Genomic DNA, 13,020 nt, shown 5'->3' with positions numbered 1-13,020 from the left:
CTAAGGAAAGCGTTTGTATCATGAGGAAGAAGAATAATTGTCCCAGTATCTCCAGAGACAGACACACATTATCTTCCTCTGGATCTTTAAAGCCTCCAATCCCCAAGTGCTTGTTGAGTAAGAACTACACAGGTACACATTTCCCAGAAAATTCCACTTGTACAGAATTTGGCAAGAATCTTACAAATAGAACCCAGCTGGATGCCCAGTGCCACTAGTGAACTTTGCCCAAAGAGGATTAATTTGCCAGCAGGGTTTTCAATAAGAAGTGGATGAAAATTTCTTGATTTTTTAGTGCTTAAGCAAACTGTTCTCACTTGCAGTCCTGCATTTCAACTCTACAAAATACAATCATAACCTAGCATTGAGTGTTTTGTTATTTTTCTCCTGCACAAGAAGGCCACCACACAAAATGTAACACAAAAACAAAAGCTAGATGTTGGTTGGAGCTTTTTAGGGGTCTTTCTTTGGGGATGGTGTGGTGGTTTTCTTGGGGAGGGGGAAGAAATTTGTTTTCTTAAATAAAAGGATATCAAGGACACCACTTCCAACAATACCTCCTTACTCATCTTCTCCAATACCATGGAGCATCAGGACATAGAGCAAGAGCATTAATGGATAAGAATCCTGCTCAGAAAAAACCTGGGCAAGATTCCCTATGTACCCATTGCAGGTAGATACTGGAGAGAAGCACCTTCAAGGAAGCCAAACATATCTCAGACACCAGTATGGGGCAGGCAAAGGTCCATGCCCACAAACACCTTCCCCATCACTTGGTTACCTGGATCTTGCTGGCAGTCTCCAGCCTTCCCCTGGCTCACAGCATGAGGGGAGGGGGAGTGTCTCCTGTGTCCTGCCCTTTTGTAGGCTCTTGCCTCACCCCTCCTATGGTCATCTCTAGATTCAGCATCATAGAGCTTCTCATCATGTGCCACCCTGTGTGAGGAGTGGCCCTGACGGTGAGATCTGTGTTTCTCAGGGTGCTGTCTGCCACCCCGATGCCAGGCCTTCTGCTCCACCTCCAGTTCCATCTCAAGGAGGGGAAGGTGCTTTTCTCTGTCTTGCCTTGGTGGCTTTCTGCTGTGCAGTGCTTCCTCTGTGAGTCCATGCTCTGACTCCAGGTCCAGACTGAGAGGTCTCCTCTCCTTCTCCCTGCCAGCTCCCCTCCTCTCCTGCAGCTCCCAGCTGTTGTGATCGTAGGCACGGTGCTCAGTGTCTCTTTCCAGGTCAAGGCTGGGATGTCTCCTGGACCTTCCCTGGCTGGCTGCCCTCTGCTCCTGCAGATGGCCCCTGCTGGCCTCTCTCAGCTGAGGAGAGCCTCGGCGGCGCTCTGGGGTGGGGTGCCCGTGTTTGGGGGCACCACCAGGCAAAGGTGAGGGGGGTCCTCGGTGCTCTCTCTGCTGGTGCCTGCACCTGCCATGACTGTGTGCTCTGGGAGCTTCAGAAATCTGCTCTCTGGGCTCACCCCAGGGCTGCTCTGAGCAATGGGGGGACAAACAAGGAGGGGGTTAGTGGTGCAAGGGTTAATGGGGGTTTGAGGCCAGACTCACAGCAGGGAGATGAAGGAGCTTGATACAAGGTGCTGAAAATGCAGGCAAAGCATGATGAAAGAAAGAATAACAAGGCTTGCAGGATACAAGAGGGGACACAGTGAAATGGCAGCCTGGCTAGCAGGGCAGCACAGGAAGCAACAAGGCTGGAACAGAAAGCAGAGGTCCAACCCAAAAGTGTCTGAGCACTTCATAGACAAGGACAAGTCAATATGGAGACAAATGACTTTTAATGATGTTGCTGGGGCTGAAAAACAGCCAAGGGAGCAGCTCATCTCCTGATGACACATCACTGCTGCAGGATCCTGAAACCACCTGGGAAAGGTTTGCAAAGAAGGGCACAAGAGGCAGGAAAGGTTGGGAGACAATGAGGGGCATAAGGCCAGGAAGGGCCAAGCAGAGTGGCCAGGTTGGACCCTGGTTTATAAGCACAGGTGCCTTGCCCTGGCTTCAGGCACAAAGTTTTTCATCAGAAAAAACAGTCTCACCTAACTGGAGGAAGGATCCCCTCATAAAGCAGAAAAAAAATACACAGGTAGGATAGGATTTTTTTTTTTCTTTAAAAGCAAGAACAGGATAGCTGCAGCATCCAAACATCCTCCACCACAGAATGTCACATATCTTTTGCAGACTCAAAAGTTTCAGGGCCTGCACTTACTCATTGTCTAAAAAGAAGTTTCAGCTCTGAATGCAAAGACTTTACAAAACCCAGGCTCCTGACCTCTGCATTGTAGGTAGAAAAGCTGCTTACTTGGCATTATGGTAGGGTTGTTTCCTCTGTGCTTTCCAGAAAGCAAGTAGAAATTTTCTCTGCTTTTAGTTTCAGTAATTAACCTGAAACAGCTACAAGGATGCAGCAATCTGCCTGCATACAATCTACTAATTGATTTATTTTTTCAACTAACCTATTTGCTAAGAAAAATCATTGCACTCAGTTAACTACTATATCTCTGCAGCAGCTTTTGAAAATGAAAAAAAAAGCCTTGAAGCAGAGATTGATTTGAAGCAGAACTCCCCACCAACACAACCCTGCAGCAGCAGACTTTCCTCAACTGTCCAGAGTTTGCTTCATAGTATCTCAAAGTATTTAAAATAAATTTCACTGCATGTGAATTGCATTCTGTTTTAATTTATAGCTCTGTCTCACAATCCATCTAGGTTTCAGAGGGAGAAAAACAAACCTCACACCAAAACTGAATGTTCCCTTCAAGTCATTCTATTCAGAAAAAACTTTTTCAGAGCCAGCAAAAATAGAGCCTACAGAAAATCCACCTTCAAAACAAGTCTGTATGACTTTTATCCAGAACAGGTGTATTTTTAAAAGTCCAAGAACTGTAACAAGAACTGCTGTGGTTGCTCTTTAACTGGTTGGATTTTTTCTGTTGAGTTCAGATCATGATTTACAGAAAACAAACACCCAATCAAACAATCCAAGTGACTTACTGAACAACAGAGACCAGAGCCTGAAAGCAAGAGTCAATTTTTGAACAATAGTCACCAGGGTCTAAAAATTAATTCAATTTTGAGGAAAGCTCAATAAATACAACAGCAGAGACAGAAGAACACAAAAGAGCAAAGCCTGGCTGTGCTGGGAAAGGATTGCTGCAGGTAACACAACCATGCCAGACAACCCAAGCAAGAGATTTGCTTTTGGGATATCTCAGAGTGATTAATTAATCAGCAGGTGCTGGTTCCTGTGGCACCTTCCACAGGGGCCATGTAAACACTCCACAGACCCTGGCATTACTCTGTGAAGCAGCAAGGGACTGAGTGAATAGAAAAATGTTTTTCATGGCACAGACACTTCTGGGAGGAACCCTGCCTATTCTCATGTTTATTTTTCCACTTTTAAAGAGCTCAGATTGCTTCAGAGCAATAGGCCTAATCCACATTCCTCCTGGATGTGGATAAATTTTACCTCAGTCTCAAACGACTAAAAAAAAAGCCCAAAAAACACCCACACCAAAACAAAAGAAACTTAAACAAAGCAAGGGCTTTTTGTTTGTTTTAATTCACAGCTAATGAGAATAATACAAACCAAGGCTGCTAAAGCCTAATGAAATGGTGCTCAAGTAATTAAGATTTCCCAGAACAGCAAGCTAGATGTTCCAGGCATAAAAACCACTCCAGTCCTTTATAGCTTTTAAAGAGTGCAGATCAAGAGCAGCATTGCTGTGAGTGGCCAGGCAAACACCTCCTACCTCACCTTTAAAATTTGTTACAGAAATCCATCCTGTCCTCCATCTCTGCATGCACACTGTTACCTATGTTGTATTTTTTCAGACTTCTCCCATTTAATTCTGAAAACCTGAAGTGTGGGTTGGCTGTAACACTCCAAGATCAATTTTTCTCAGCTTTGTACATGTAGCAGGACTTGTGATCATGAAGTTTCCACTTGGTTACTGTTTTACACTTTTGAACTTTGTGCTTTGTACTTTCTTCGATATCTTTGAACTTCTTCCAAATTGAAAACTAAAATAGTTCATGTAAGTTCAAATAAAAGACTTTAAAACTGCCAATGGCATTGATGTTAAAATGAGAAATGAGGTTTGATCTTCATCTTCATAATCAAAAGCAACCCATCTTCCCCACCACATTTTTGAAGAAAGAACACAGGAACCACCACCAGTGCACAGCAAAGCCATCCCCAGATTGCTCCATAATTAAACACACCCTGATTCTCTCCTCCCAGTTTAAAGAAAGTCTGTATTCAATCACAGAAGCTGACCAAAAGGAAGCAATAGAGTGCTGTGGATCAGATAATTTCCAGATTGTACAGTCCCAGATGATAATCACAGCAGAGACATTCTGTGGAGATGACCTTGTTCTTCAGTAAGTCATTCAAGGCAGTTGTGCTAATTTTACAGCTTGGGTACATACCTGCCAGGAGCTATTTTTGAAACACATCTCCATGAACCAGCATTTATTTCTTCATGCAGCAGTGCCAGCATCACAAATGAGCACATGGAACCATTTCTCCTCAAAGGCAAGCATGGAATTTATCCAGCATTTCTTCCCCACACCCTTAGTGTCACACAGCAGCAACTGCTTTATCAGCCACTGTCTTTTTCCATAAGCACTTTCAAAACAAGCATGTGTGGCTGTGCTTGCACGCACACACACCACACTCCCCATCTCTGTCATTTAGGTCATTTAGATCCATCAAGGACAACAAAAACTATTAAATTGTCTTCTCTGCCTTTTTTTAACTAAATACTTCCTGATTATAAAATAATCTGATTCTGACTCAGAAACTGATGTAATGCTACAGTGCTATACGCAGGACTGTAGGATAAAGGGAGTTTCCTAAACAGTTGGCAGACCACCAGGTTCACCTACACTGCCATGATCCTGACCTTTTATCCTGCAAAACATACCTCCATTTTCTGCATAATAGCTCTCTTCATAGCCTGTGTGTCCCTGGGACTCTGGGTAGTGCTTCTTGCGCTTTTTTTCTTCCTGCAGTTCTTTCTGTTGTAGGAGACGAGCAATATCCTGCAGAGATGGAAGATAACAGACATTAAATCACCACTAAAAAGTATCTCCAGATTCTTTCAGTAAAATTCTTTATTCAATTATTAAAATCCTTACAAAAAAAAAAGTTAAATTTTTCAGATACAGCAACAACAGTTACTCAAACTCAACCCCTGAGCTGGATGAGGCTTTCAAATTAATGGGTGACACAAGGGACCACATCAGCAACCAGTATTCAACCTCACCCAGGCCCAGTGCTGAGATTCCAACACTGTAGCAAACTCACAGGTTCCTGCTCCTCCTGCACACAAGCCTGCTAAGCCCTAATGGCCAAAGCAGGGCAGAAGGGACTGCATGTGCAACCTTAGGCTTTCAGCAAGGATTTGGAAGTCACAGAAGTGCACAGCCACTAATGGGAGTGGGCTGGATCTCCCCCCTGCACTCTGCCAAGGAAAGAAAAACACAGAGGCAAAGACTATCCAGCTAAAGGCACTTCTGACTGGAAGGAGTTCCCAGAGCAAACCGTGAACTCACTTCACACTGGCTGTAATTTGCAGGGACTACAGGATGCCAGGCAGGGAAATGCATCAGTTTGACAGAGAGAGACTTGAAGGAAAAGAAAATCGAAAGGACATTAGGAAGAGCAAACTAGGCACAAGGCAGGAGCACAGTGGGGACTGCAGCCGTTTGTCTTCTGTCACAGTTTTGGTAGATATGCCAAAGAGAAGAGCACTCCATTTTCCTAATTGGTTTTCCTTCGAGATGACTAATGGATCAACAAGGCCTAGGAACTGCAAACAGCTCCCTGGGTTTGCTCCTCTGAGGCCCAGGAGCTTGTGAGTCAGTGAAGCCAGCCTGGAGCTAGGGAGAAAAGCTGGGAGATACCAGCAGGGCATGCTGCCCCTTTGGATGCTATTCATTTAAGCCTTCCTAATCCTCAGGACCTTTACAGAGCCATGCATGTAAAATGGACACAGCAGGCAGGAAAGGCATGGCTGAAATGCAAACTAAGAGTCAACACCCTCCAGAGCCAAGTCAGCACCAGAGGACATTTGATGGCTGCTCAAGTACAAACCATTATTTCAGGATTCAGGTAAGATCTGAAACCAGCTTTGTGGAAAATCTGGGGATGCCACAGGTTCCTTTAAAAAAAAAAAGGCAAAAAGCAAAACAAAACAACAAATCAAAACAAACCAATACAAACCTCCACAAACTCTTTCCCCTGAAAAGATTAACCCTTCTAGCAAGTACAGTAAGTCTATAAATATAAGAGCTAAAGCACATTATCTCCAGGACTGAGACAGCTTAGGACTTGCAAATCCACACAAACTACTTCTTCCAAACAGGATTCATAAGCAGGCAGGGCAGGCAGGCTTAGTGCTTCATTTAAAAACCCTGCACTCCAGAAAGGATCTGCCTCAGTCCTCAGCTACATTTCAGCCACACTTGGGAACTTCCCACGTACCAGCAGGAAGAGATAGAATATTTATGACTTCTTCTTGCTTTAAGCCAGTCAGCTGAAGCCTGCTCCCAGCTGCACAAGATGGTCAGCAGGCAGGTTTGACAGGCTGCAAGGACCCGTTGTCAGGCTGCTGACATCCCTGCAGTTCTCTACACAAAGCAGGAAGGAAAGGTGCAATTCCACAAGTCAGCATTAGTTCTGCATCTCCTTCACCTTCCTGATAAAAATATGACAGATTACTTACTGTCTCCTAAGTACAAATCCTATAGCCAAAGTGTTCCTCCCACTCTGTCACCACAAGCTCCTCTTGGAAGCCAAGCCCTTCGCATTTGTCTGGGCAGCCTTTTGCTTGGAATTAACGGTAGAAGAAGAAAATGAAGTCTTGCAAAAAAACCCCAATGCATCTGTCAGCTAAGTGCAGATTCTTATTTCAGGCTCTTCAAGGAAATACAGCCTTGTATTTCCAGGAAATACAGTCTTCCTACACAGAGAATGAGGTGACCAACAAGAAAATCCTTTGTACACTATGAACAAACCATACCATCCACTCTCAAGCAAAAGCAGCAGAGAAACATTCTGAAGTCACAAAAGGAATCTACTAGCAAGAAACTGTAGCAGGGTATTCAGGCTGTGAAAGACTAAACTGAAGAATGGAGAAGCCAGAAACAGATTGTTGGACTGAGAGTTCTGCTGAAATCTTTGCATCAAAGACAAAGAAATCATGGCTCAGGATTCTCCCAAGAGAATGTCTTCTTGCATTTGAGAAAGCAAGAGGTCTCAGAGTGTATAAACAACTACAATTTCCACAGTAGGGCAATAAACACCTCAGCAAGACTTACCTACTACTTGCCCTCTTCATTAACAAGGCCAGTGGACATCAACAACTCTTACGACCCTTGAGTGTAAGGACTATGACTGTATCTTATTCCTGTAACAGGATTCCCCAGCATCTCTGTGCATACAGAGATCTGTCAGGACAAGGACTGCCACCATGCAAGCCAACTCCTGTGGCTACTGGCCAAGAAATGTCTGCCCTGAAACAGCTGCTACAAATAGCCCTGCCATCCCTGCAGCTTTAAAGGTTACCTCGTCTTTCTCCTCTTGCCTGCGGCGCTCCTCTGCTTCAAACGCCAGCCTCACTTGGATTTCCTGAGCAATCTCACAGTCCTGTCGCTCCCTAGAAGGCAAGGAGACAGGGATTACAGGCAGCTGAACTCACAGGCATCAGTCAGCCAAGGGAAAGGGATAAAAGAGCTAAAAAAATGTCCACCTGATTTACACAAAAGAATTATTACTCAGTGTTAGTGCAGAGCTATGAATCCTCACCAGGGAGCAGGACTGCCTGTACTTACTGGTGGCCAAATTTAGAGAATGCTTCCCAAAGCATCCACAGAGTACAAAGCAGGAGACTCATGGGCAGACTGCTAAGAAAGGAGATAGGTACCACAAAATAGGGCAGGTCAAGGTAGTGCTCAGGAGTCTGCAGACAACCTAATTCTGCTGAGTTTTTGTACATGTGATATCAAAGGAGGGGTTCAGGGGTATGGGTAATGCAGGCAATTCTGGGAAGTGGCTTTCATGTGCAACCAGGAATGAGAAATGCCACTGAGGTGGGAAGAGACACAAAAGCAGGACCAGTACCAAGAGACAAGGGAGCAATGTGTCAAAACAAGGGGGAAGGAGCCACTGCCATAGTGCCAGTAAGGATGCAGGAACACAAGAAGTGAGGAGATCAGAGAGATCAGAGCAATTGGGAAATGAGAGGTTTGGCTGTGCAGACAGACCAGGAAGGCTGGAAAGCATCTGCAAGAACCCTGCCATGCTCAGCAGCACACTCTGATGTCCAGCAAACAGGCTGGAACAACGCCCAAGGATTCCTCAGAGCAATTCAGAAACAGACTGGGGGATTTGAAAAGAAAGACTAAAAGCTCTCTCTTTCAGCACTGCTGAGCTTGAGCTAAAGAGCAGCTTTAAACAGGTCAGAAAAGTCAATCCCTGCAGTTGTAACTACTGAAATGCAAGGCAAAGGAAGAGAACAGCTGGGAGCAGCAACAAGCAGAGCCTGCCTTGTTAGAATACAATCTTTTGAAGAATACACTGACAATTATCAGACAAGTGATGAGAAGACTACCAAGAGTGGAAGACAAGCAACTGAAGCAGACTGAGCAATGTCAAAACTGTGCTATGTGGGCTGGAGCAACTATTTCTAGATTTGAGCAAGATCTAGGCATAAATGACCTAGTGAATCTGGAGGAAAAGGACTCAGAGAGAATCTAGGACATGAGAAGAGGAAGTTAAAACATTTTTGTGCAGACAAGCACTTTTTGTTGCAAAACCAAGAAATGTGGCATGGCTGGAGCAGCCAGTGGTACAACAGAGCCTTCTTTTACAGAAAGTGAAGGAGAGAAGCAGAAGGGGTGGATATGTGGCAAGGGTGGAGAAGAAGGACATTGTAACAAGAGGGATTAGAGGATAGATGTCACTAAGAAACAACTCATTTGTCATAGACAACAAAAAGGCACACACAGCAGGAAGGAAAAGAAGTTATTTCTGCCAACAGCTCTTTGGAAGCAGACTTGCAATTGGGCAGGAGTTATCAATAGGTCAAACGTCTTAGGACACAAGTTTCTTTCATCCAGGTAATAAAACACAGCAATCTTTACATGTGCCTGTGTGTGTTTCATTTGACTCTGGGGACAGATGTGTTCAAAGGCACAAGAGTTCACACAGCAGCAAATCTAGTTCTTGAACCTGCTTTTTAAAAAGGGACCTTGGCAAACCCGGCACCAGCAGAGAACAACAGCTCCCAGGAAAACAATAGCTGAATTAGCAAATCCTAGGGAGCAGGCTGTCAGTGAGCCTGGTAGTGGATCCTTTACAACCCCAGGCTCTGAGGACATGAAACCAGGTAGAAAATAAGTTACAAAGGTCAGACACATCAAGGCATTGCATGTCTCCAGTTTCCCTGGCACCTGTGAGCCAAGCTAAGGTGCCAAGTTCATCAGCACAAACTGACTTGCTAAATGCTTAAAATACATCCTACTGCAGACAAACAGGACAGAAAAACAACTAATCATCTTTCACAGCCAAAGCAACAAGGTCATTGCCTCTCCGTTAGCAGCTAAGAACACCAGAAGTACTGCAAACACAAAAGCATTTCCTTCTTTCTGATGACACATCTTGGAACACACCACATCAATTCTTAAGAAATGAACAGCCACAGAGGATTAGTTTTGGGGGTTTATTGCTCAGCAGTAATTAAATACTGAGACTTGATTAGTTAGGCAACATAAACTAGCATATTAACTTGTGTGAGCATAAGAAAACAGGCTCAAGAGCTTTGACAGCTTTTCTTGTACTTCAGTTTCCTTAGTGTGAGCTCAAGGCTCATCAGACCCCAGAAATCAGACAGAGCAACATAAACATTACCATTCCTGAATATCCCACTCATGAGTTTTTCACTCCTGGGCAGCCAGGAGTGTTAAGAATGTTGGGAAAACTCTACATCAGTTTATAAAAAAGAGAAAAAACCTGAAAGTTTATGTGATCAGAAAACTCCCTCCCATTCACAGTGACTGCAGCTACTAGCTGTTGCCAAATGAGGAGGAAAAAAAGCAGTGTTTAAGGGAACTGTTCAAAGGAACTGTTCACATCAGTGCAATAGAGCTATCACAGCACTGGCAGCAAAACAGGGAAAGAACATATTTTCACACTATTTTATTTTAGCAATCTTGCTACTATGCTTAGCAGTGTGCAGGCTGCTCAGCTAGATGTGAGAGATGCTTTTAAAGAAGCACAAAAATCAGGTTTGATGCTTCCCTTAATTCTTAAAAAGAATTTTTTCTATTCTCTCATTTATCTTTACAAAGGTAAGTTTATCTCTCATTTATCTTCTTTTTTGAGAGAAATTAGAATTTGAAAGAGAAAAGAAAGCTAATAAATTTGAAGAGCTTTTTTTGTTTCCCGTTTCTAAAGACCTCTTGTTCTGCCCTCTTACTCCTCCAATCACCTTGTAGCATTGAACTGTCCTGGATGACACAGAAAGCAGCAACAACAGGGAGCATTTTGTTGCCAGAACATGCTACTCTTGGACAAGGGAGAAACAGTGGGAACGTACAAAGAATTAAGGAAGAAAAAGATCCAATTAAAAAAGGATGCCTCCAACTTCTACTATTCTTGCAGAAGAGCTCCTGCTCTCAGAAGCAGAACTGCTGCTGACACATTTTACATCAGAAGCTCTGTCTGTGCTTTGGCTCAAAAAGTTTGTAAATCCCATTTTACAGAGTCCTACAACAAGAAAATTGCTTGCAGCTCCTAGCAAGTAACAAAGAGGAATCACATCTGCCATACAAAACCAATTTTTTTGTTGTCATTTACTCACTCACATCTCTAACTGGTAATAAAGACAGAACTATTAATAAAAGCACAGACTTAAGAGATACATATGCACATAAGGTCTGTCCCAGTGTGCTGGGAACATTGAAGACAGTGCCTGATCTGTCACACCCCAGCTTCAACGCTTTCATGAGCCGCTGCTTTGAAGCCAGTCCTGTATCTCCCACATCTGCAACACAGAGCTCTTCTGCTCTGTCACTGGTCCCACCAGATGAGCCACCCTGTGAGATACACTGCCAGCTGCACCTAGTGGGTGGCATTCCAGAATCCAAGAAAAGCCAGGAGCCAGCAGAGATAGCCAGATTCACCCTGCCTTGCAGACCTTGTATTTGCAGGGACTCCCACCCAGCCACCTCTCACGAGTGGGATCTGGCTGAGCCCTGTCCCATGAACCACGTTACATCCAATGCTCTGCAAGCCCACTCTGGATTGGAAAGCACTGTTTGCTTTGCCCTGTGCTGCCATATTTCACTTCTACACCAGCTTCACAGCTGAGAGCCATGGCACACAGAGAGCCAAACCTCAGGGTTAAGATGTGGTGTGTGGGGACTGAACAAACCTGCAGGGCAAACTGGATCACTCATTAAACACCCTCCCACAGCTGCTGCAGAAGTCAGTGACTGCAAGAGAAGGCTTGTCCCCCAACACCCATCCCCACTGAGCCACCCTGGAGCAGCAATTCCCCTTCCCAGGTCATTTCACACTGAATAGCTGCAAACACACACAGGGGCTTTCAGCTGTCAGCACAGCAGGACACCGTAAAGCATCACACCCAGCTCCTCAACAGTACTCATCAGGCACAGGGCAAACACACCAATATCCACAATTCCCACACCAGGCACATTCCCCTTGTAGCACTGGCTATTTCTGTGGCATGCTTCCTTCACTCCCAAACTTCAGCCAGGGACAAGGTTAACAGAAGTGGCCAAGTTACCCCATTTTGACAACAAGCAGTACAATGGGAAGGCTCCTTCTGATCCACAGGTAACAGTATCTAATGCAGAATGGGCTCCAGGACCACCCTGTTCTCATTGCTCTGTGCCAGAGCCTGGTATCAGTACTTTTACAGCAATGGACAGCCAAAGTAAAAAAGAAACAAAAGCAAAAGGCTGATGAACCCACACACTGTCAACTCAAAGCAGCTGATATTAGTGCTCTGACCAAATGGGAGTAGCATTCCCATTCCAAGATCTTAAGCACAAACTCACAAGTCTTTTTGGTGTTTCTGGATTTGAGCACGGGCTTTCTTATCCTCCTCTTCTTGCAGTTGCTTGGCCATCTGCAAGTCATGTTGCACCAGACGATTACGCTGAACATTTGTGGCCAAGTGATGCTCAACTGGAAATAAACACAGACAAGAACCCTCAAATCAGGCTGCAGAACTTCACTGCATGAACAAGATAAACCAAGTGGGAGGGAGATTCCAGTCCAGAAAGGAAGACAGATCTTGGCAGGGAAACACCAAGCAATCTCTCGAGAGGTGGGAAAGTCCTGAACTGAAATCATACTAGCAGCTTGAGATTGCCTCTTTTCAGCACTGAGGGGGCTGTATATGTGTCTGTTACCAAAACAAGTTCTTCATATATTAACACATCCAGGTTTATAGGGAATGGCTTTTAGGCTTTGAATTTCATTTTCTCACCACAGAAAATCACCCTAGATGAATGAAGTGGGTCTGGGAGGGCCCACCAGAGGCCAGCGAGCACAAGCTGAACCTAAACCACTTATTATGGATACTTCTCTATTTGTTCTCAAGAACTTCTACACAAGAAAACTCCTCTCACTCTCAGCAGAATCAGTTCCAAAAATCTCCCTCCCTTTATATTTAGTAACAGAGCAACTTAGTGCTCCAGCGAGTCCTTTACCATACATGGATTTTGCCTGCCAGAAAAAATGGCTACATGAGCTGCAGCCCAGAGTGGTCTTTAATTCAGTGGTCTCAGGTTCCAGCAACAAGGGCATGAGCAGCTGCACCCGTGGTGGAGCAGTAGGAATGGCATTAGCACCTGGTACTGGCAGATACCTAATTGGTGAGAAGCTGATTAGAGAGGCCACCACATCTGAAACTGCAATGTAAACATACCCAAAGTAACAGATAAGCATGTTATACAAACTTAAAAAAAAAAAAAAAAAGCACCA

At 44.5% G+C, this 13,020-nt stretch overlaps 1 protein-coding gene across 2 annotated transcripts in view; it reads right to left on the bottom strand.

The window, feature by feature from the left end:
* Positions 1-13,020, bottom strand: part of CCDC50 (coiled-coil domain containing 50) — a 42,466-nt gene that overhangs the window by 10,994 nt on the left and 18,452 nt on the right. The window contains exons 3-6 of one of the 2 annotated variants that reach the window (XM_056498509.1): positions 12,090-12,219; positions 7,573-7,663; positions 4,928-5,045; positions 782-1,477 (exon numbers count right to left, since the gene is read on the bottom strand). In XM_056498509.1, the coding sequence (XP_056354484.1) occupies positions 782-1,477; positions 4,928-5,045; positions 7,573-7,663; positions 12,090-12,219 (1,035 nt within the window). The remainder of the gene's footprint in view (positions 1-781; positions 1,478-4,927; positions 5,046-7,572; positions 7,664-12,089; positions 12,220-13,020) is intronic. The other variant, XM_056498510.1, reaches the window with a different exon arrangement.

Source organism: Oenanthe melanoleuca, chromosome 9 (assembly GCF_029582105.1).
Source record: "Oenanthe melanoleuca isolate GR-GAL-2019-014 chromosome 9, OMel1.0, whole genome shotgun sequence".
NCBI classification, from domain to species: domain Eukaryota; kingdom Metazoa; phylum Chordata; class Aves; order Passeriformes; family Muscicapidae; genus Oenanthe; species Oenanthe melanoleuca.
Note: the sequence above shows the minus strand (reverse complement) of the source record. Positions and strands in the feature narration are given on the sequence as shown.